Raw genomic sequence first — 23746 nt, 5'->3', positions numbered from 1 at the left:
CTGGCCAGCCTGGCTGGACTGAAGTGCGATCCCGTGGGCTTCAGTCACGGTGGCCTCTCCCCTGCCTCCCAGACTCCCCTGGCTACTCATCTCTGCCCGACTCATGCACTTGCATCTGGCCCTCCCTTTGGACCCCTTGGCAGAGGCCCTCAGGGCAAGATGAGATAATAAGCTGGTCAGGTCCACTCTGGCTGGGATCCCATTACCTGGGACAAGCTTGACTGGCCTGGGCTGGTGTTGAATTTGGCTGTGGAGTTTATTTATTTAAAGATTTATTTTATTGGAAAGGCAGATTTATTGAGAGAAGAAGAGACAAAGAGAAAAATCCTCTGTCTGCTGGTTTACACGTCAAGTGGCCACAATGGCCAGAGCTGAGCTGATCCGAAACCAGGAGCCAGGAGCTTCTTCTGGGTCTCCCCACAGGTGCAGGGTCCCAAGGCTTTGGGCCGTCCTCGACTGCTTTCCCAGACCACAGGCAGGGATTTGGAAGTGGAGCACCTGGAACATGAAGCAGCACCTATAGAGATCCCAGTAGGCAAGGGTTTAGCCACTGAGCCATAGTGCCAGGCCCTGGAGTTCAGTTTTAAGAAGGGATGTGCATGGGGCATGCAGGCATTGGGAGCTGTGGTTAAGCCGTGCCTTGGCACTCCCATGTCCCGTATGAGAGTTCATGCCCTGGTTTCTCCACATCTGGTCCAGCTTCCTAGGACTGCATACCCCTCTTTTTCAATGTTAGTTTTTTGTTTTGTTTCGGGTAGTTTTTTTTTTTTAAGGCAGAATTATATATAGAAAGATAAGTTTTCTAGACATTGCTTTAGTCCCCGAATGGCCGCTAATGGCCAGGGCTGAGCTAAACTGAAGCCAAGAACCTCTTCCCAAGTCTACCGTGTGGGTGCAGGAGCCATCTACTGTTGTCCCAGGCACATTAGCAGGAAGCTGGACGGGAAGTGAAGCAGCTGGGAGTTGAACCGGTGCCCACAAGCGATGCTGGCAGTGCAGATGGCAGCTTTATTCTCCGTGAAACAATGCCAGCTCCGATACACAACTTTGAAAACAGCACATCATGGCCAAATCCTTGGGGCCCCGCCACCCCTGTAAGAGACCATGATAGAGGTCCTGGCTCCTGGCCGTGGCTTGGGCAAGTCCTGGCTGTTAGGGCACTTGGGGAGTGAACCAGAGAGAGAGGAAAGAGAGATTGAGATCTGTTTCCAAGTCCACTCCCCAAATGGCCACAATGGCCAAAGCTGGCCAGGCCAGAGCCAGGCTCTGTCTCCCACAAGGCTGACAGGAGCCCAAGCACTTGGGCCAGCTTCTGCTGTACTACCAGGCGCATTAGCAGGAAGCTGAATCGGAAGTAGAACAGCGGGTTAGCACTCTCGTGGGATGCTTAACCCCTGTGCCGCACTCTGGCTCAGCCCAGGTTTGATTAGCGGCTAGCACTGTGGCAAGGTCTTCCTGAGGCCCTAGGGAGCAAACGTCAGAATGTCACAAGCCTGAGCTGGCTGGCGGTGAAGACGCCTCCTGGTGTCCTTCATTGGAATTGCATCGACTGCTTTCAGGGCGTGTATGAGTGCTCTCCTGTAGTTAGGCCTCTGGGGGATGTGCCCTAAGAACCATCAGTCAGGTTTACAAGGAGCAAACTGCCAAATTCCCGAGTTCCCCGATGGAACAGTTCTGTACTGTTAACACCCCTAAGGAGGTGAACGCTGCTTTCTATTTACAACCTGCCTTTTCAACTTTTAGGGTACAGTTTTTTTACAACTTTGTCTGAGAGGGCAAGGGAGAGGAGAAAAGGGGACAAAAGGGGTCTCTTCCTTTACACAGTGAGTCGTCTGCTGGTACAAGAGTGGTAACCGTTTCCCCTTTTGTCTTGGCCACTTGGGAGCTCAGAGATCCATAGAACATTCAGTCCCTGCAGCCTATGGTCCCGACAGCTGGAGTGTCTCACGCTGGTCTCCTTCCTCACCCACTCGTGTTCCACTGTGGCCCTGTCTGTCACCATGCGTGGCCCCAGAGCTTGTACAAGTGCGGGGCTGAGCTGAGAGTTGGGTGCTGGGTGTGTGGCTGCCCAGGCCTAGCACTGATCCTGGCCTGGGGTGCTGCGTAACTCTGGGCCCTTGGTAGCCAGCACAGCCTGAAGTTCAGCCCAAGCTGTGTGTCTCGGACACTTCTGATCCTCCCCCTTAAGCCATGATACAGCGCTCAGCCGCTGCCCATCTGCACTTCCGACGTCGGGGTGTCTGGGGCTGCCCAGGGGACTCGGGGCCTGGCCGCAGCCTACTGACATAGCCCCTGGCTGGGTTGGCAGGAATAAAGCTTCGGTTTCCCCGGCCCAAGGACCAAACGGTGCTGCAGAGGAAGGCAGGCGTGGTAAAGGACAGGCTGCTCGCCGACACAAAAAGGAAGACCAAGCAAGTGGAACGGATGCTGGGACATGCGGTGTCTCTCTCTTCTGCTTCCAAGAAGAAAGGCAGAGAGGCAGAGCTGTTGGCCAGAGAGAACAGCAAGGTCAGAGCCGTGGCTGTGAGAGCAGGCGTGTCCCTGCCCCGTGCCCCTGACTGCGTTTCCCAGTCGCTTGCCGGATCCCCGGCTCTCACCAGGAGCTTTACTTTGGTGATTGGTCCCCGTGTTGTTGAGCTCCTCATGGTGAGTGCGGTGAGACCCAGCCAGGAGTTGGGATACAAGTCTTGCATCTAGGCCTGCTTGGCCCTGCCACCTAACCTTTTACCAGGGCCAAATGTTAACCAGCCATGCTCCTCCTTGCTCCCCGCTCTGTGATGGCCAATGTCACACTCCATGGGCTGTCCTCACGGCTGCCTAGAGAAGGCCATGGATTTGAACCTGGAGCCCTGGGCTGGATTGCCTCTTGGACTCGAGCCAGTTGCTCCCTCCTCCCGCCTTGCACCTGTTTGTCCACCTGTAAAGCAGTTGGCATTTTTCCACTGCACTTAGCACCTTGTCCATGTTCCAGGCACAATTGCAGAGTGAGCAAATGATTCATTGACAGTCTTCTTGCCACAAAAGACTTGCTCACGCCCGCTCCCCTCCTGGCTGCTGCCCCATCCTCTCCCCAATCTACCCCTGCCCATAGCTCGCCAAGGCTTTGCTGCGGGAAGGGAAACAGCGCCAGTGCCACGCCAGCCGGCTCGCCAGCCAGACACAGGCCACGCTCCGACAAGCCTCCCACCAGATGCTGAGCTCAACAGCACACACCCGAGAGCTGCGGGAAGTTGAGCAAGTGAGGGGAGCCCTCCCCCACCCTTGGGCCCCGGGGAGCCTGCAGGGGGCTGCTCAGGCCACCGCTGTCTGTGCTGCAGGTGGGGGCCAGGCTGAATGAAATGGAGCAGCACATTCGGGAATCCCGCGTCTCCCTGGAGGAGGACATCAGAGCCTTGGCAGAGCTCCTTGCCAGCCTGGGTAAGGGGAGCCCAGGGCTGTGCCCTGATTGTCGGGAGTCACCTCAGGGGTCTCCCTGTGAGGTCCGATCCTAGGGTTCCTGTTAACCCCTCCTCCATGGCTTCCCATCTCCTGCCCTGTCTCGGGCCAGGGACAAGTGTTTTTTTTCACTTTTTAAAAAAAATATATTTTGTTTTATTTTTTTGTCTTTATATATATCCAGGTGGCAGCTTAACTGCTGTTCCCATATGCTCATCCCAGTAGATCCCCTTTAGATAAGCCCTGGTGCGCCCAGGGGTGCCTTCACCCACCTCGCCACACAGTTCCCCAGCTCCCCTCTTTCTCCACCAGGAGGAGGACAGTTGCAATTCTGGAGATTTGAGCTGGGGGGAGTCTGAGCCTCTCCACGTCCCACCCCACCCCCTTGCAGGCTCGTTGGACACCCACCGCACGCCAGCCCAGGCCCTGAATGAGACCCAGTGGGCACTGGAACGCCTGAGGCTGCAGCTGGATGCGCCGGGGGCCCTGCAGAAGAAACTGAGGCTGCTGGAAGAGCAGGCGGAGCAGCAGGAGCTGGAGATCCAGGGCTTCGAGAGGGAGCTGGCCGAGGTCCGCGCCGACAAGCAGAACCTGGAGGCCATTCTGCTCAGCTTGCCTGAGAGCTGTGCCAGCCGCCAGTGAGATGCTGGCCCCAGTAGGTGCAGGAGAGCCCACACCTGGAGTCCACTGAGAGCACTCCTTTCACAACGTACTGGAGCCTCCCTCCCACACGGTCAGCAGGAATGAGTGCACACACAGTTCTCCATACACTCACACCCCCAAATGTGTGTCAACACCCGTGCCCCAGGACCATAGCACACACTTAACATAAGCTCCGGGGCACGCATGCAGATGCAAGGGTGTACACTTGCATGTATGACAGCCACATACGTTCCAGTTCATTCCTACATGCCCTGCATGCATGCCTGGGATAGAGCCAGCCATGGGCAAGGCCCCGTGGATGCCTGAGAGAGTTCTAGGGTGACATCCTCACAGTGCACAACCAGAGAACAGGTCCCCTGAGCAGGGCTGCCAGCAGGGAAGCAGAGGCCGACAGCCTCGTGGGACCCCCAGGCCCATGGCAGGCCGCTCCCGCAGCAGCAGCCATGCACACCTGCAAGACTAGCACGGCGGCTTGGCATGTGTGTAAGGGGGAGTGTGCTGGCCTTGGGCTCTGGGCCCTTGGGATCAGGATGCTGGAGGCACCAGTGAGCCACCGGAGGAAGCATCTATCCTGGGCCCTGTCCCTGTTTCTATCTGTGACCCACCCAAAAAAACAAGACCTGCAGGGGTCTGGGCTCAGGGGCTTGGCCAGGCCTCCAGGAACACCATTTGGTGCCCTGCGGACCCAGTCGACCTCTGATGGACACGTGCTGCACCAGACCCATAGCCCCACCTGTCACGGGGGAGGCCCCAGGGTGTGGACGCGTGGCTGACATTCCAGTCTGTCCTGTCCCAGGAATCCCCCTGTGGCCAGGCCTAGGCCCAGCCCTCTGCCCAGGAGTCCCTGGCATTTCCTCCTGGCACAGCTCCTCCCTTTCCTGCAGACCACAGGGCCTTGGCACTGTGGACCCAACCCCTTCCCACATCTCCCTTTGCCTCTGTCATGGGGACAGGTGGCAGCGTGGGCCCCTTCTGTTTAATGTGGAAATAAAGGCCCCTTCTCTGAGCTGGGTGGTGTGTGTTCGCTCGTGGCTTATGGGTGGGCGGCCAGTTGGATTAGGACCTGTGAATGGGTCAGGGAGGTGTTTGGAGGTCCCCCTCTCACGCAGTGGGAGGCAAGTGGCAAAAGCAAAGCCCACAACTTTGCCATTTCAAGGAGCTTGTTGGGGTCCTGTGGCCACAGTCACCCCCTAGCCAGTTTCGCTCCTTGCTTCAAAGGACTGATCAGGCTCCGGACAGGCTGGGAGAATTGCAGTGCTGGAGAGCAGAGAGGCTCTTAGCTGACCTCTGGTTCAGGCTGGGGCCCATGAACTCCAAAGCGTCCAGCGGCACAGCAAGGGAGAAGAGGCCTCCTGAGAGGCGGGTGGGAGCAGTCTGGGGTCTGGCCAGTATGGCTCGTGGGTGGGATTCTGGAGTGCAAGGTCAGGGCTCTCGGCCAGAACGGCCTGAGCCCCATGGAGCCGGCTGGGAGGGTCTCCTGGAACCCTGGGCTGGGAAAGGCTGCCAGGCCACAGACCTGGCCAGCAGCTGGGAAGCCCGAGACTGCCAGAATTGGGCGGCTCCGCTCTCCCTCCCTGTCTCCCCTGGGCCTCGGCTGGGCTGTGTCCGTGTGTTTGCTCAGTGGCTTGGCTTGCTGTTGCTTGCGCTGGGTGGGAGGGGAGACTCCCTGTTCCCTGAATGTACCTGGGCCTGCAGCAGATGAAGTGGAGTTTGCCTCCTGCTTCCTGTGTTGCTGGAAAGATCCGCCAAGCTGGGGTCAGGTTCCCCCAACACCTGCTAAGGAGACTGGATCCAAGACCCCAGATTGAGGGGACAGGAAGGGGGGTGCCTCTCTCCATGGAGACCCCTCAGCTCTGGCTAGGGAGTGATCTGGGGGATGGCCACGAGGGGAGGTGCAGAGGCTGGGAGCTGCAGCTCTCTGGCTGGTCTGGAGATTGGAGTGGGGTCAGGGTGGGATGCAGTGGAGAAGGGGAGGGGTCTTTGGGCTATAGGATGGGGCTGGACGCCTGCCTCCACGCAGGCTGTCTGCACCCAGCCGTTTGGATGCCTGCATTCGGGGTTCACATCCCCAGCTGCCTGGAGTACAGGTTTCCTCTACATTCCAGTGACATACCTGACACGGTTGCTCATGTGGCTTTCTGCTGCTCATGAAGGTGGGGCTGACATGGTAACAGCGGGGACATCCGGCTTGCAATGTGGCTCACCAGCTTAGCCATGGAATGTGGGGTGACCCAACTGGCCCAGGGCAAGAGGACCCTGGCCTAGACCAGGAAGCCACGGTGTGGGGCCCCTGTTCTGCAGCAGCTGCTTCTCTGCCCTCCACGTGGAACACGGTAGCCCATCAGCCAAGGCTCAGAACCCCCAAGCTCTATGGCCCCTCGCTGTAAGCCATCCTGAAATGTAATCAAAGTTAGAACAGCACCTGCTTGGTGAGATGAGGGGACGGCAGTGTGGATCTTGCCAAGACGGGGCAGGCTGCTGGATCTAAAGCCCAGGTGGGAACGCCTAGGGGCCAGGAAACTGCGTGCCACAGGCATTGACCCCAGAACTGCCCTAACCCATTCCTCCCAGCCCCTCCCTGGGGATAGTCAACTGCTTCTTTCCCCAAAGCAACCTTAGAAAAAAGACCAGTCAGTGGATGGTCCTGGGTCTCAATCCTAGGAGTCAGGATGGAAGGGGCGGGGGAGAAACAGGGCTTCCAGATGTCACCCCCCCATCCTCCCGACACATCCTGTGAGGCCATGACTGGGTACCTGGCACCTGCTGACCCAGGACAGTTCCTTCTCATTTCAGACAACGCTTCGCGCCTCCCCTTAGCTTAGTTCCCCATTCTTGCGCCGTGAGCCCCCGGCACTCCCTGCAGTGATGGGCCGAGTTCCCCGGACTCCGTCAGCTCCTCACACTCCGCCCTGGAAGCGCGCTCTGGGCTGGGCCCTGCAAAGAGACTTTGGCGCGGTGCATTCTCCGCCTTCCGAGGCAGAGGGGTGGCCGCCCCGGGCTCGGGCGTCCGGCATAATAGCCGCTTTGACGAGGGCGGCGGCAGAGGGGAGGGCGGGGAGTGCAGGGGGAGGCGGGCCGGGAGCGAGGGGTGTGTCGGGCCGCCCTGGGGCTGCCTCACAGGCAGTCGGAGCTCCGGCCAGGCGCCCGCTCCTCCGCGTCGCCGCTCGCCGCCGTCGCGCAGCCCCAGCCGGCGGGAGCCCGGGGCTCACCATGTCGGTCGCGCTCAGCAACAGGTTTCAAGGTAGGCGCCGGCGGCCCCACAGCGGCCCCGTTGCCCGGCGTCCCGACAGCCGCCACCTGTGCGCGCCGGGCGCTCGGCGGGCTCGCGGCGCGCGGGAAGAGGACGCGGCGGGAGCGGGTGAGGGCCCCGCGCTTCCCGGCCCTTCTCTTTGTCTCCTGCAGGAGGGAAGGCGTTTGGTTTGCTCAAAGCCCGGCAGGAGAGGAGACTGGCTGAGATTAACCGGGTAAGCGGCGCCTGGCGTCCCGCGGGTACGCCCGGATCTGCCCTGCCGCGGGGCGAACCCCTTCCCTTCTCCCCTACCCACCCCCCAACCCTCGCCTCCCCGGGTCCCTCCCTGGGCCCCTAGCCCTCTAGCCTCCGTCTTCCAAGTAGAGCTCTCGGTAGGCTCAAGTTGCAAGTTGTTACTCTCCGGCAAGGGAGGTGGGGCAGCTTCAGAGTTCCGCACTTGCCCAGACTGGGGGAGGTCTGATAGAAAGAGGGACCCCCAGGCCCGTGTTGTCTCCCCCATAGATCAAACGCTGGTACTTCCCTCTGGTCTCCTGCCTGCCCCTCTCCCAGCTCCTTCACCCCAACTTTCAAAGAAGCACTGTCATCCTAGCCAGTGCCTATGGCATTTTTCTTAACAAATCCTGTAGCCGGATTCGCGAAGGCAGCTCAAAGTTTGCCTGAGCACCGTTTGTAGATTCTAGAAGATAAAAAAGGGGGGATCAGGCCCCGTGTGGATTGGCAAGAACCCAAAGGGACCACAGCCAGAGTGGCGTTGGGGCTCCCAAGGCCAGAGCTGGGAGCTGGTATCTTTGGTGTGTGCCAGCCTCGTGGGGTCAGCAGGGTGGCCGGGAGTGCCCAGGGAATCTCCTTGGCACAGCACCTGGCGTTATGTAGGGTTACAAGGGTTAGCACCCAAGGGCACATAGTTTTCCCAGGCCCCTTCCACCTGGTGGCAGAGGTGTGTCCCTGTGAGTGAGGCTGGGCCTCCGCCCGTGTGTAGGAGCTGCTGGGCAGAGCCCCAGGAGAGGCAAGGGTGCCAGGTGACGCTTCTTCCAGGTGTAGCTCTGGTCTTGATCCCTTCTGTGGACTTCCTACACCAGGGAACCCCTCTGTTTTCCTTCTGCCGACTACAGGGGGTCCCCAAAGAGCTCTGGGGACCTCCAAGTCGCTCCAAGGAAACCGAGGCCCTCTCACCATTGCCCTCATGGGCCTGAGTGGCATCTCGTCTTTATCGCAGCTGACTGGTTCTCTGCTTATCCCAGCAGTGCCCCCTGCCAGTTCCTTCCGCTCTAGGCTGGCCTTGGTCTTGGCTGCTCCCATCCTCTGGACAGGAGCCTGGGACCCTGAACTCAGGCTGTTGAGTGGGGCGGGTGGGAGCTGGCTGGATCCACCCACGACCAGCAGGACATGGTGTCAGAGATGGCTGGAGAGGGAGGGTGAGGTGACAGGCCTGGCCAGGAGTGCTCAGAGCATGTGCCCCCTAGGAATGCAGGTGAGGTGTAGGGCAGGGCGGAGTTGTTTGGGGAAGCGGATGGCTTGGCTCAGAAAGGTGGGGTGTCATAGCCATCACGAGATCGATTGGACAGCAGTAGGACAGGGCCCACCCCTGTCAGGGGAGTGGACCCTGCAGAAATTCCATCTCCAGTTGCCTGGGACGTGGTCACAGTAAGATCACCGCAGCATTGAGGGGGACGGCTGCAACAGAGGGTCCCCGGGTAGGTGGGATCAAGAGAGAGAGAACCATGGCAGTAGCCATTCTGCCCACTTTGAGGTGCAGCTTCATTGCCTTCTTGAAGTGTTTTGGTGGGGGTCCCTGGGCTGCATGGCCTCGCTGGTGGCCACGTAGAGAGAACTGCAAGATGGGCATATAATGACACAATGGCACGGAAGGTCACATCACATTACTGGCTGCTGCACCTGGCAGTGTGTGGGCATTTCCGTGGCTGTTGCCTGGGTCTGAGCCCAGCTGGGCTGGTAGATCTGGGGACCCCGAGGGGCCGACATCTCAGTTCCCTGTGCAGGCCAGAGGGCATCGGGGTGCCCAGGCCTCCCAATGTTGCTCCAACGAATTCAAGAACCAAAACAGAGATGGTGGCGGTGGGCTGGGAGGTGCTGTGATGGAAGTAGGGCCGGTGGCTGGTCTCTGCAAATGCATGGGTTTTGGCTTCATTTGGGCTTTTTGCTCCCATGTTTCAAGCACCTAGAATGTGTCAGCTCCAGGCCAGGGCCTGCTGTGGACAGTAGCTGGTTAAATGTTCATTCTAACCTCGTGACAGGTCCTGCGGTGACCTTTTTCTGGAAGCTTCTGTGGAGCCCACCCTCCCCCACCTCTGGGACCTCTGTTGTGAGTGTGCATATGAGCACTTCCGGGCAGGGTGGGCAGGCGGGACCATGGCCATGAGTACATACTGCTCCCCCCACATAGCTGGCATTCCCAGGGTGAGTGACCCTGGGGCCAGCCAGGCCTGCCTTATATGGCAGCAGAAGAAGTCTCCTTCAACTCCCCACAGGGCCTAAGGGCCACGCCAGGGCTGAGTAGCAGGCCCTGGGGCCGAGCAGGGGCCGCCTGGTGGGGCCCCCTTTGGTGCCGTCAGGGCAGGGACTCATCTCTGCCACATCCCAGCAGACAGATGTGCAGGGGCTGATGGAGGACATCTCAAAGAGGTGTCCTAAGTCATCCAGACAGGCTTCAAACCAGCTCTGTCCGCCCCCAGACGCTGTCCCCGCCCCGTGGCCCTTTGTGGCCAATGTCCACAAGATGGCCACTGCCCAGCCGTGCCACAGGCCTCCTCTTGCTGTGTAGATAAGGATCGCTGGCTGTTGTCCCCAAGTCCCAGGCCTCCTGGGTCGAATGAAGGGCACTCGGCACTCCCTCTAGCGTTTAAGGGCCTTGGGATCATTTTAGCCTCTTGTGGGCCACCTGTCCTGGGAGGGCAGGCTGAGTGTCAGTGTCGCTGCCCTGGGGCGCTTGTATCCCCTACCCTCTCCCCAGCTGTGGTGACCTCTGAGACCTGGCCCAGTGACTACACAGTGTGTCTCTTCTGCTGTGTCATTGGAACTCGTGTTCCGACTCTGCCCAGGTCAGTGTGCCCAGTTGGCATTGCGGGCACCCTTCTCTCTTGCTGTTCTTTAATATATTATAAAGGAGATGGCGATAAGGAGCCACGTGAGCCTCCGAGGATTCTGTGTCCCCCACAGGGCTGGCCGGTGGTGACCTCGCCGTGACCATGTCCCAGGCAGCTGGAGATGGAATTTCTTCAGGATCCACTCCCCTGACGGAGCTGGCTGGAGGGGTGTTTTTCTTTAGTTACTTCTGTGTTGACGAGGACACGGTGTCCGGACGAGGCCCTGGGGCCACTGGGTGGGAATGTGAGTCTGTGTTTGACAAGCTCCTGCCCACCTGCCAGGCACCAGGCAGGGCATCGGCGGCTTGGCCCTGGCCCTTTAAGAGCTGTGGGCTGCCTCAGAACCTGGCATGGGGCTGCCTGTCCTTCGGGCCCCTGCCTACTCAGGGCTGCAGCCAGCAGCTCCTTGGATGACCTCCAACACGGTCATGTCCACCCACCTCAAAACTCTGCTGCAGCCTGTACACAAGGAGCACGCCCAGAGCAGGAGCCTCGGCAGGAGGTGGCGGTCCCAGCCCGGGAGGGAGTCCAGACAGGGAGCTGTCACCAGGGGCTGTGACCCAGAGGCCAGGACCCAGCAGGGGCTGTAAGAGTCTCCTGGCTTTGCAACTACTTTTGCTGGGCACGAGGAGGATTTGAACTGGACTCCCTCTGTGTGCTGATGACCAAGGGAGGCAGCAGGGAGCAGCTGGCCACGCCTGGACATTGTCAGCAGGAGTGGGGGCCCTCCACATGGCTGTAACCGCTTTCGTTTGGAGAGTGTGCCTGGAGCCTGGCTGGCAGGAGCTTAGCGAGGAGGGTCAAACGTTAGGGTTCCATTTTACAGACTGAAAAAATCGAGGGGCACAGAGCGAGTACCTGCTGGGGCTGGGTGGTCTGATTGCAGCCCCCACCTGTGTCCCCCACATCCTCGCTCCCATGGTGACATCGGGCCAAACCGTGCCCTCGGCTGCCCTCCTGACCCCAGCTGTGGCACCAAGCAAGCTCGCTGAGTCTCAGCTGTCCCATCTGTCAGATGGACGTGCTCAGACGGGGAGGGAAATAGCAAGTGGCCCGAGTCAGAGTGCGGGAGTCCTCCTGCCCAGCTGTTTGGTGGTTGACAGTGGCCTGTGCGGGGAAGTGACGACTTGCCAGGAAATACAAACACCTGAGGCTGATTGTGCTGACTCGGCACCAGGGTCTGGGTTACCCGTGTTTTCTCGCATAGCGTAGATGGACAAGCACAGAAGATGGATACAACCTTGTTCTTCCCACACATGAGAAAACTGAGACTCAGGCAAGCAGTCACATTGGAAAGGCAGGTTTACAGAGAGGAGAGACGGAAAGATCTTCCATCCACTGGTTCACTCCACAAACGGCTGCAGTGGCTGGACCTGAGCTGAAGCCTGGAGCCAGGAGCCAGGAGCTTCTTCTGGGTCTCCTACAGAGGTGCAGGGTCCCAAGGTTTTGGGCAGTTGTTAACTGCTTTCCCAGGCCACAAGCAGGGAGCTGGATGGGAAGTGGAGCAGCTGGTGCCGTTATGTGATAGTCTTGGTGCTTGTAAGGGGAAGATTAGCTAAGTAAGCCAACATGCTGACCCCTAGACAAAGTCATTTTCTCAGAGCCGCAGAGTGGAGTCCAACCTGGGCTTCCTGGCTTCAGTGTGCCCTCTTTCTGTTGGTTTTGTTCTTTGTTAGGGCTGGGCAGCCTTTCTCTCTGTCTCTTCCACCTGCCGACCCACGGTCAGGGCAGCAGGAGTCCTGGAGTCTGAACAGATGGAGCAGCTGCCCACTGCGCATGACTGACCCTGGACGCTGGGCAGATTGGGCAGAGGTGGGGAGGGCTCGGTGCCTAGAGGGAGAGGCTTCGGGCTGTGCCGCAGCAGGACACAGGAATCCAATGCCACAGTGTCCCCTGCCTCTGCCAAGGGCATGGTCAGTACAGCCACCCCAGGCCGGGAGGGCTGCCTACCCATGCATGGGTGACTCAGCTGCTTCGCCCACCCCTGTCGCTGTGCGGCTCAAGCATTTGTCGTTTTTGGCTCTCAGGAAAAATGTGAGTCCAGTCTCCAAGTGAACCTCCTGTCACCCACAGCACAGACTTTGGCAAAGTTGCCTGGCCGTTTAGGGTGAGAGCTGAGAGAGTAGCTTCTGGGCAGAGCTGGGCACCTTCTGCAGTCATCCAGCAGGTGTTTGTAGAAGGTCAGGCCACTGGTCAACACGTCCCCTTACAACCCAGCGCAGAGAAATAATCTCTCAGCCTCCTCCTCCTCTTTTTTTTTTAAAGATTTATTTTTTTAATTGCAAAGTCCGATTTTTACGGTAAAGAGAGACAGATATTCCATCTACTTATTCACTCCCCAAGTGGCCGCAGTAACTGGAGCTTAGCCAATCTGAAGCCAGGAGTCAGGACTTCTGGGTCTCCCATGCGGGTGCTTTGGGCCATTCTCTACTGCTTTTCCAGGCCACAAGCAGGGAGCTGGATGGGAAGTGGAGCCGCTGGGATACGAACTGGTGTTGTGTGGTATACTGGCAGAATGTAAGGCAAGGATTTAACCACTAGGCTGCTGTGCGGGGCCCACTTGCCTCACTTGTTAGCTCTCCAGTGGAGGTCCTCCTGGATCTCAAGGCTAGCTTGGCTGCTTGCTGGCTGTGCGGCGTGGGGCGAGTTCTTGGTCCTCTCTGTCTCTCAGCCCTGTGCCTGTGAAGTGAGCACCTGCTCTGTGGAAGATACATTGCAGCAGTTGGGGCAGGGAGCAGGCACGGGACAAACAGTTGTCAGGGTGTGATTTCCGTGTTTGCATATGGGACAGGCTGTGGCCACGCAGGCTGCAGCCTGAAGCAGGTGGGCGGGTTTGGCTTTGAGGCCCAGGTGACACTGAATGAAAGTGGGAGGAGGAGAAGGAAGGCGAAGAGTTCCACGGATGCGGCAGGAAGCTGGAGTGTGCATCTGGAGGCCGGAGTGAGCTTCAAATGTGTGGGGGCAAGGGTGGGGGCAGGGTAACCAGGCCAGGTGCAGGGGCAGGAAGGGGGACCCAAAGGAAAGGAGGATCGGGGGGGGGCAGTCAGTGTTGACCAAGAACTGGCATTGGTGGTGAAAAGGCCGTCGTGCTGCCTCCCCGACCCGGGCCCTGGGCCGCTGTGCCTGCTACCAGAAGCCCGGCCCAAGTCGCGGACCAGCGAGATGGAGTTGTTTACCACATGGGCAGTTAGTTGTGCTGTGCCCTTCACCCAGTTCCTTGTGGGTCTCTGTGCCCGTCTGTCTCAGAGCAGGGACCAGTCCCTTCCCCTCCCTCCCACACTCCTGGTCTGTTACACCCCATCAGCCTGCAGGGACCCAAGAAGGGGGGCTTCCGTAGGCGTGATAGGTGCCTGCATTGGGCTGCAGGCTGGGCTCCTGGGCGCTGGGTGGGGCTTTCCAGGTCTCTTCCTGGGGGTGGGCCTCGCCCTGAAGGCTTTCTAGCTTGCGATGGACGAGGGGCAATGCGCTGCGTGGGACCTAAGCTTACGGGATTCTGTTTGGAAATTCAGGAGGTGACGCACTTCCTACCTTTGAGATGTCCTTTTCTGAACTGGTGGCAGCACTCAATGGGAATTGTTTAAAAAGCCTTTGCTTGGCACAATAAAGCTGGCAGCCGTAGCCCAGGACCCTTCTCCTTTTCATGTTTCTTCCCTGCAGTTCACTGAAGTCTGGGACATAAATGTGTCCCTCTGTGGGACAGACAGGGCGGGTCTGGGTCTCTTGGCTGGGAGAGAGGGACACAGACAAAAGTCTGTTGTCCTGCTTTTGGTTCAAGAATGCGGTAGGGGGTAGGGGAGAGGAGCTGGAGAGGGAGCCGGAGGGGAAGGAAGTCGCTGACTGCAGGAAGAACACCTGCCCAGGCCGTGGAATGAGGCTGAAGCTGCAGCTTCAAGGTGCTCGGTCCTGAAGCCTCAGCGAGATGGGGCCCAAGCAGCCCCTGCCCAGCTGCAGGAGGAACGGGCTATGGCACGCCCAGATGCCACCTCCAAGCTTGAACCTCTCTGGTCCCCAAGCTCTCACTTGTAACGTAGGGATTGTAAGTGGCGAAAGGGATTTGTTGCAAATGTATCTGAGTGGCAGACACAGCGCTGCCATCCTGCGGCCCACGGCAGCCAGGAACCCCAGGTAGCTCTTCTGTGGGGGCGGTGGGGATCCAGCTACTAAAGCCTGCTGGGGTGTGCTTGATGAACAGCTGCAGTTGGAACTGGGGAGAAGAACTAAGAGGCCGCTGGCACCCTGCCTACAGGCCTAACCGCTCAGTCAGATGCCCTGGCTGGAAGGGCTTCCTGGGCCTGCCACAGTCCTCGCTTCACCGACAGCCAGGGGGCAACAAGATCCCCTGCCCCACCCCACAACCCAGGGAGGGCAGCCATGCACCAGGCGGAGTTTTCCTGCCGTCCAAGGGTGCCGGGTCAGTGCGGATGAGCCCTAGGATGGTCCTGGCGGGCCACATGCTCACGATCCTGTCCATCCTGAGTCAGTGTCCCCGGGGTTGTCGCCGTCTGAGGCAGCTGCACGCCAAGGTGGTGTAGTTGTGCCCACTTTACAGCTAGAGAGGAGAGACTTGAGTTTCAAACAAGGACTGCTGAAAAAATATATATGTATTTATTTAAAGGCACAGAGAGAGAGATATCTATGGATAAACCATGCCAAAGCAAGGGACCTGGCTACCCTTCCGGGTCTCCCATGTGGGTAGCCAAGGCCCAGGCACTTGGGCCAACTTCTGCTGCCTTTCCCAGGTGCATTAGCAAGGAGCTGGATTGGAAGTGGAGCATCTGAGACTTGAACCGGCACCCCAGTGGGGATGGCAGTGTCCTGGGTAGCAGCTTAGGTAGCAGCTTAGCTTGCTGTGCCACATGTCAGCCCCTGAAGATCACCTCATAGTCATGTCAGATTCTCGTCATGCCCTCACCCATCTGAAGCCCCTCTAAACGACAGCCTGGAAAAGCGGCGAGCTCTCTGACATGGAAGAGGCATCCCTGGATGGGAAATGACAGCAGGGATTTCAGGCTGGCCGGAGGGCCTGATGTGGATAACACTGGCCATCCATTTAAACACAGACTGTAAGATGCAACCTGGTCTCCCCTGCCATAGCGTAGAATGGGGTCCCTCAAAAGACAGGCTGGGAATGAATGGATGGAGAAGCAGTCCTGGTGGTGAAGAGGACCACAAGGTGCAGGAGACAGGAGACTTGCAGGGTCTGGCCGGTCAGACAGGGACACGCCCTCTGTTCCCCAGTTCTGGGTGCATGTGTGACAGCTGCTGGGAGGTGACTGTGGAAGGGCCTGGCAATGTGCACAGCCCGACACCAGCTCACTCTGTGCTAGCTTTTAGTTTTAAGGCCGGAGATTTGGCCAGCTGGCCGTCTGTGATCTGCTTAGCTTTAAGCATGCAGGTGAAAAGAAAAATGCAGGCTGTAAATGAGACGGTGCTGAGTTGAAGTCCTGGCCATGTGGGCATCAGTTTCTGCATCTGTAAGACGGGTGAGACACTGACTGCTCCTCCCATCCCAGCCCCACCCCTTTGCTTCTGACTCCCACTTGAGTCTCTCCAGGGAAGGCTGGCCAGGGATTAAAAACCCTGGTTGTACCCACGGGAGAGCAGGTGAGACAGCAAGTGACCTGCCAAGCCACGAGCTGGGACTGCTGAAGGGAGAGCTGTGTGCTCAGGCTCAGGCGTGTAGATTCAGCAAGGAGCTGTGACAGTGACTTCCGCTTGGTGGCCAAGCAGAGCAGTTAACGCTATGTGTGATCAGGACCTGTGGCTCACCTACCCACCTAGTGCCACCCCCAAGCTACTGTGGGAGCCTCCCCCCTGCCCGCAGCCAAGGTGCCTGTGCGTGTTCGGGCAGCACCCGGCCATGGGGCTCTGCCAGGCTGACGTGTGCCCTGACCCCTTGCTTAGCTGCTGCCTGCCTCTCGTCTCTCTAGGAGTTCCTCTGTGATCAGAAGTTCAGCGATGAGGAGAATCTGCCAGAAAAGCTTGCGGCCTTCAAAGGTGAGTTGGTGCCAGCCCCTTGGGCCCTGGCACCACCTGACTGCTTGGGCCCAGAGGACTGGTCAGTGGCCCTGCTCCATCCGCAAGACCTTTAAGGCTTCCAGACGGTGGTCACTTGTGAGGGGAGCAGCCTCTCCCATCTGCCACCGTGGGTCCCTGGCCTACCAGCCTCAACCTGGCCCTGCCCTCTTCTCCCCCTGGGACTCAGGTCAGTTCCTGTCCACTGCTCCCCTGGTCCTGCTTGCTCCCCGGGCCTCAGTGCACAATCAGCCCTTTGTGGGCTGCCCCTGCCTCCCCCTCCGCATGGCACAGTGTCTGGGGAGCCCCTGTGGAGAATGGACGTTTGTGTCACAACCACCGTGGGGCGAGGGGGAGGCAGGGGGGTGCCGAGTTTCTGACTGTTGGATCCTGGCAGCATGGGATGAAAAGAAAAGAGGCCTGGGCGCCCATGTAGGGAAGAGGGGCACATAAAGGTTCCTCTGTTTGGGGCCCTGGGGCTTGGGTCCCAGCCAGCAGCTGCTCCAGAGGAGAGCAGCCGGCTACGTTAAGAGCTGGGGCCTGGCCCACCTTTCCTGCTGGGCGGATGCGCTTGCTTGCCAAAGACCAGGGGCTGGCGGGGGGCGGGGGGCGGGGGTTCTTCCTTGCTCCCAGGCTGGAGATGTGGGAAGACCACTGCAGGTAGAGGGGCTGTGATCTGGGTCAGGGAATGGGTGGGCAGGAACTGCCAAGACCAGCAGTATGATGTGAAGGAAGCAGGCAGGGTGCTCGCGGGCCACCTGGTCCACCTTGGCCTTTGCTGCTGGCTGCTCTGCCATGTCACACAGACCCTGCTTCCCTGAGCCAGGGTGACCTTCCCAAGGCCATGCGCCCAGTCAGAATTCGCTGGAACTGGGACGTCTTCCTGACCTCCTTGGTAGGGGATTTTGAACTCGGAGTCTGTAGGTGAAGTTTCTTTGCCTTTGAGAGCCAGGGTAGGACCGCAGGTCTTCCTCTTCTTTGAGAATCACAGGGACTCCTGAAACGTGGGCTGCGGTACTTGCTGCCCCCCAGCCTTCCTGAGCGCGCCCGATTCTCAAACCCAGAGCCAGGAATCTGTTGTACTTACTCTGACTCGGTCAATTCAGGACCAGGTGCCTGCGCCCTCTTGAAGATCTGAGTGGCTCCCAACAGCGTGTCTCCCTCCTTGTGCCCAGAGACAGTGGCACAGGCCGCGATGATGAGGACGTGGGGTGCAGTGGTGTGAGGGGAGGGAGCCAGTGGGGCGCCCTGAAGAATCACAGCTGCTAAGCTTAATGCCGCACTCTGCTCTGTGATTTTCCAGAGAAGTACATGGAGTTCGACCTCAACAATGAAGGCGAGATTGGTGAGTGAGCTGATGAGGAAGTAATGGGTGGGCAGGGGCTGGAGGGTCCTGGGTGTCCCCGCTGACTCCTCTGCCTAGGGGCGGGGTTGTGGTCCCCTGAGAGTGAGCAGCACACCCCAGCACAGGCCCCTCTTGCCAACCCTGCGACTTCCGCAGCCTTTCCTGCTGTCCCTGCACCTCCCCCTCCAGCCTTGTTTCCCTGCCCACACCTCACCTTCCCGCCCAAGGTCCACGTCCTGCCCAGGGCAGGAGACAACAGGACTCCTCCTTGCCCCAAGCCTGTTGCACGGTGCAGTGGCTGTGAGGTGACAGATGCTCTGTAGACTTGAAGTGTGGGCTTTGAGGGGGCGAGCTAGGCCCTGCCCTGAGGCACTCACGACCCCCAGCAGTACAATGGCTTAGCTAAGGCAGCTTTAATTCACCCCATTTTCCAGAGGAGAAAACCAAGGCTCAGAAAGACACAAGGACTTGCTTGGGGCCCCTGGTTTCTAGTGGGTCCTCCTTCCTCTGTGTCATTATACATCCAGTGCGTCTCGACTCCTTTCCCCCTGGATCTTTGTGCTTTTCTTTTACCTTTTGCAGATTTTTATTCTATCTTTCATTCTTACCTCCCTCCCTTGCTTCTGTTTTATTTGAGAGATGGAGGCAAAGAGATCTCCCAGCCCCTGGTTTACGCCCCTAGTGCCCACGGCAGCCAGCTGTGGACCCGGCAAAAACTTAGGAGCTGGGAACCCAGCTTGGGTTTCTCAGGTGGTTGGCCGGCCCCTGCAGGGTGTACGTGAGCAGGAAGCTGAGCTCAGGAGCGAGAGCCGAACTTGAACCCGGCTCACTGGTGTGCGATGCGGGCCACCCTAGCTGCATGTTAACTGCTGCACCAAACACCCGCCCCAGTCACCCCCTTGGGAGTTTAAAAAAGAATCACATTAATAGACTTCCATCATAATGAACTTGAGGCAACAGAGCAAAGCCCAGTGACAAAAATGCATCCCCCACATCCCATCTCCTAGAAATAACTGCCGTCACGGTTTCATTGAGGGTTTGCCTTATTCTAATCACAAATGCTGTTTTATACAATTTGAGAACCCCCTTTCAAAACATAGAACAAAGTCTGGCATTTTGACCTGTGATGGACTTTTCTTTTGAAACCTGGTTACTGCCTGCATAATATTCCATTTTAGGAACAGACTCAATGATTCAGCCGACGCCTTGTAGGCACTCTTGCCTTCCCAGTTTCATTACTGCTGATGACCCTGAGCGGAGGTCTTTGTGTGTGACCCTCGGTCCCCCTCCCTGGCTGTTTCGTTAGAGTGAAGCCTCGGCGGGGGTGGCGCATTGGGGCATGGCCACGTCATCCTCTGGGAAGCGTGTCCCAGCCCACATTCCAACAGTTGATGTGTGTGTCGGGCCCTTTTGCCTTTCCTGCAGAAGCTGTCCAGCACTTTCTAAAAGGCCCTGGACAATCTGGCACGCACCCCGCCTATCCGGCCTCCTGACTCAGTGCCGGGCCCCATCACTGCCTGCGGCCCTGACATTAACCCCCAGCCCTGCCCTGCCGCCTGCCATCTTTTGCTGACCCATTGTTGGCTGCGGAACGATCCAAAGGAATGAGCCTCACGCAGAGCCTCAGCCTTGACGCCACCAGCAGCAGAGCCTGGGCGCTAGTGATTTTTGCTGCCTCCCTGTTTGTCTTGAATGTTGTTCCTCTGTTAGTTTTCCTGCTTTGTGGGATATTTTTGGCTCCCTCTCCCCTCCAGCTGGGGTGAGGCGGAAACCCGGGGAACCAGTGGGGAGTGTTCAGTCGCATAAAGCACCCAGGAGAGGGGCTTCAAATGCTGGGGTCAGGCCGACTCCCTGAGCCCACCTCACTGGGCATGTAATCCGCAGGTGGCAGGGGAGAAGGCATCTGGTCGCCCTGGTGGCGGGGAGCCGCAGAGATCAGATCCTATGAAGAACAGGGCTCCAGGTGTCTCCATTAGGCAGGTGCTTCCTGCATCCTCCGTCTGAGTGAGCCCCTTAACTGCCCCGCCATTGATGGGAGCGTAGGTGCAGGGAGGTAAAGCAGTCTGTCCAGACCCCACAACTATACACAGCAATGCTTCTTTCCAACCACGCCTGTCTGACACTAGAAGCCTGGGTCTCTAACCACTGGTGTTTTTTTGTCTCTCCTTTTCTATATAGATTTGCCTTTACAATAAAGATAAATCAATCTTTTAAGATGGGGGAGGAACTCCGAATTGAGGGCCACTCTTGATCTCCTGCTGCCGCCGTGGGTGAGGGCTGTAGCATGGGGTTCTCCTGGCTTCCTGTTAGCCCTGGAAGCCTGCCCCCACTGCTCAGAGCTGCTTCTCCCTGTCTCCCTCCCTGCTGCAGATTTGATGTCTTTGAAGAGGATGATGGAGAAGCTGGGGGTCCCCAAGACCCACCTGGAGATGAAGAAGATGATCTCGGAGGTGACCGGCGGGGTCAGCGACACCATCTCCTACCGAGACTTCGTGAACATGATGCTGGGGAAACGCTCGGCTGTCCTCAAGCTGTGAGTACCCCTGCTCCTCTTCTGGGGCCTCTGAGAGCAAAGTCACTGTGTTGCAGGCCGTTCCCCAGGGAGGTCGCTGGCTGTGGGACCTGCTGGGCAAGGCGCTGGCTCTTTCTCGTCCTTCTGTCCTCCTCTGTCAACGGGTTGTGCTAAAGTCCATCTGGCGGAGTCTGTGCTCAGCAAATGGCAGCTGTGAGAGCCAAGGTGAGGGGGACCAAGTCTGTCATCGCAACTTGCTGAGCTCGTCTCTTTCCTGGTAAAGCCACTCTCCTAGCCAAGTGTGATTGTGGCGAGCTTAAAGTCCACTCTCTGGGAGGTGGGCATCGGGCTCAGCCGTCAGGACACCTGCACCCCATGTTGGAGAGCCTGGCTTCCATTCCTGGCTCTGGCACTGGATCCCAGCTTCCTACTCGGGTAGAAGATAGTAGGCAGTGGTGATGGCTCAAGTGGATGCTTCCTGCCACCCACATGGGAGACCTGGCTGGAGTTCTCACCTTCTGACCTTGGCCCTGACCCTTCCCTGGCCACTGTGGGCATTTGGGCGAGGGTACCTATGGATGGAAGCTCTGCTTATCTGTCTTCCTCTGAATAAATAAATTTTTAAAAACACAATTCTAAAGAGAAAGTGTGAATATTATTACTTCCTACCAAAATGACCCTAGGCAAGTTACCTGAGGTCAGGAGCTTCTGCCTGTGCAGGGCACAGGTGATAATAATAAGGGGCCATTTCAAAACATTTACTGAAAATGGGGCTGAAAGATACAAATTTTTGTGCAAAAATTCTGAAACCCATGCCATTTTCTCATAGTGCACGTTTCCATTAATTTTTGAGGCTGAAACGCATGCACAGACTTTAGGGTTTTTTTTTTTTTGCGACAAAATAAACATCTTTCAATTCCATTTTTCATGAACTTTAAATAAATTCTTATGTATTTGAGGGAGACAGAGAGAGAAAGGTGGTTTACTTCCCACGTGCTCACAGTGGCCAGGGTTAGAAGCAGGAGCCAGGAAGTAAATGCAGGTCCCCCATGTGAGCGGCAGGGACCCCGTCACTGGCAGCACTGCTGTTCCCTCCTAGGACTACACTGCAGCAAGCTGGGGCAAACTGGAGCCAGGACTCAACGCCAGGCGTTCTAACTGCTAGGCTAAACACCTGCTTCTTGCCTCTGCAAACTTTTTGAAGGTCCCTCATCCACTCCTGTGAAGTATTGACCAGGTTTTGTTTTTATCTTGGACTCCAGCCTGAGCCCAGCTGACGACAAATGCCTAGTCCCTGGAGACGATCATCAGCTTATGTCACTCACTCACTTTTTTTTTTCCCTTTAGTGCAAGCAGACACCTGACTCATTTTACAAAGGAGTTCCCCAGGGCCGAGGGTGGCCGAGGGAGGCTGAGTAACTGACCTGTGTGCATTTGGGCGCTTTTAGCATCTCTCCTCACAGGTGGAAAGCTGAGGGTGAGAGCTTGTGGGTCAGGCTTGCATCACCCTGCTGGGAATCAGCGGGGCTGACATTGGCATCTGGGCCATTTCCCTCCAAAAGTGATGCACGGGACTTGTCCCCTCAACTCCCAGATTGGAGGTTTTAGAAAGATCTGAAAGAGTGTAGAGTGGGATGAAGGCCCAGCCCCCCTTGGCATACTCTAGGTGGTGTGGATGCAAAAAGGCCCAGAGTGTAGGAATCTGAGGTCTGGAACCCCGGCTCTCCTCTGCCTTGGACGTCCCGTGCGGCTCAGAGGATTTCAACAATGCTGCTTGGGGTCTCGGTTTTCCCTTCTGTGAAATGGGACTAATAACATGACTGCTCTCGTGGGCGCCCTTGAGGACCCCTGGAGGCCAGCTGCCAGGGCGTCTGTCAAGGACTGCAGATGTGAAGGATGGGCTGATCTTTCTCTAGATCAGGAAAGGAGTTCTAACCCTGTGTTGTTTCTTGTTGTTTGTTTTTTTCCCTTTTCTCCGCCTCCAAACTAGAGTCATGCTGTTTGAAGGAAAAGCCAACGAGAGCAGCCCCAGGCCAACAGGGCCCCCCCCAGAGAGAGACATTGCCAGCCTGCCCTGAAGAGCCCCTGGACCCACCTCTGTCCCTGCTCCTCCTGCCTGGTCTTGCTTGTCGGGTCCTTGTGGGTTTGTCATCCATCTCTCTGCTTTCCGAGGGTTCTGGGTTTGGGAACCTCCCGTTCTTCCTCCCTCCTTCCCCACTCCCTGTGCACAAGGGCTGCCCTGCAGTCCAAACCCTGAGGGCAGGACACGGAAGCTGGGCACCTGTACTCCCCACCTTGCAGCCCATTCTTCCAGAAGGGCCCTGAGTCCCAGCTTTCTGGTCCTGTCTGGCAGTGAACCTCAGCTTTCTCTGCGAAGACCCCGGAAGTAAGAGCAAGACCATGAGCTTTGCTCAAGTTTCCTTGAGCGGCTCCCTGCCCCCAGCACACCTGGGTCCTCCACGACACTGCTGCTCCAAGCCTCACTGCCTTAAATGACACTTCCCCCGCTTCCCACCAGGCCCTTGGTCCACACCTCTTGTTCTCAGCAATGGGACAGTGGTAGCTTTGAAGAAAAGCAGGGGCCAGAAGGCACCCACTGGCCTTGCTCCCTGGCCACGCCTTTACATGTAGCCTCCAGTGAGGATACTGCCCCACTGTCCATCATGGGGCAGCAAAGTGCTTTGCAGGTCAAGGTGTGGCCAGTGTCCTTGAGGCAGAGATCAGCTCCAGGCAGTTTCACTTTGTAGGGAGAAGGTGAGAACCACAAAAAGATGGGGGAATGAAGAGTAAACTGCTCACGGCACAAAAACCAGTCCCGCTGTCGACCAGGAGCTGGGTCTTTCTGATCCCAGGCTGCTCGAAACCTGCATGTCCCTCAGCGGCCTTCCCTCCCTGCTCACACCACCTGTCTATTCACTCCACGCCTGTCCATTGGCCCCCTGGTATAAGCTTTAAGCCCCCCACTTGGTTCCACCACATGCAGTATCCACTGCTCCTCCAACTTATCTTTTCCCATCCAGGTGGCTCCAAGCCTTGAGCTCGGGGGTTGGATGGGGCCCCCCTGCTGTCTGTCCTTAGGGATTTCTAGGATTTTAGAGCCCTCCTCTATCCCACAGGTTCGATGGACCAGTCCTTATCTTACTGATGGTTTGCAGGGTTGAAGGGCCTTGCCTAAAGTGGTGGTGGTGGGGTTTATCTGGAGGGGAGCCCTGGCCCATGCTCACCTCTTCTCTGGGCTGTGTTAGGGATGAGAGTGGGAAGGAGGCCAACACGGGGGGAAGGCTTTCCTTCCTTCCCTCCAGCACCTCGCAGCCACCCTTAGTTCTGGAACTGGGACCAGGCCTGCCCGGCACTCGTGCCTTCTCACAGCCTCTTGGGTGAGCCTTGGAGAACTGCTCCTGTGAACTCCTGCAGCAAGGCGT

At 57.9% G+C, this 23746-nt stretch overlaps 2 protein-coding genes across 2 annotated transcripts in view; both read left to right on the top strand.

Annotated features, from left to right (window-relative positions):
• The window catches only part of LAMC3 (laminin subunit gamma 3), a 38502-nt gene extending 34425 nt beyond the window's left edge, over positions 1-4077 (top strand). The window contains exons 26-29 of the mRNA XM_040963841.1: positions 2309-2508; positions 3092-3238; positions 3318-3417; positions 3827-4077. Of these exons, the coding sequence (XP_040819775.1) occupies positions 2309-2508; positions 3092-3238; positions 3318-3417; positions 3827-4077 (698 nt within the window). The remainder of the gene's footprint in view (positions 1-2308; positions 2509-3091; positions 3239-3317; positions 3418-3826) is intronic.
• A 3149-nt stretch (positions 4078-7226) lies between these two features.
• On the top strand, positions 7227-22594 carry AIF1L (allograft inflammatory factor 1 like). The gene is made up of 6 exons (XM_040963844.1): positions 7227-7339; positions 7501-7562; positions 16383-16449; positions 17771-17812; positions 20183-20345; positions 22315-22594. The coding sequence occupies exons 1-6, from the start codon at positions 7309-7311 to the stop codon at positions 22400-22402; spliced, it is 453 nt and encodes a 150-aa protein (XP_040819778.1). The 5' UTR covers positions 7227-7308; the 3' UTR covers positions 22403-22594.
• The last annotated feature ends 1152 nt before the right edge of the window (positions 22595-23746 follow it).

Source organism: Ochotona curzoniae, unplaced genomic scaffold (assembly GCF_017591425.1).
Source record: "Ochotona curzoniae isolate NIBS_2020 unplaced genomic scaffold, NIBS_Ocur_1.0 scaffold_3208, whole genome shotgun sequence".
NCBI lineage: Eukaryota > Metazoa > Chordata > Mammalia > Lagomorpha > Ochotonidae > Ochotona > Ochotona curzoniae.
This window is presented reverse-complemented; position numbering and strand designations above follow the sequence as displayed.

Bases quoted from the DNA above. Each gene is read 5' to 3' on its own strand.
- AIF1L (XM_040963844.1), top strand. From the start codon at position 7,309: ATGTCGGTCGCGCTCAGCAACAGGTTTCAAG. The intron at 7,340-7,500 runs GTAGGCGCCGGC...TGTCTCCTGCAG, and splicing joins GCTCAGCAACAGGTTTCAAG to GAGGGAAGGCGTTTGGTTTG. The intron at 16,450-17,770 runs GTGAGTTGGTGC...GTGATTTTCCAG, and splicing joins AAAGCTTGCGGCCTTCAAAG to AGAAGTACATGGAGTTCGAC.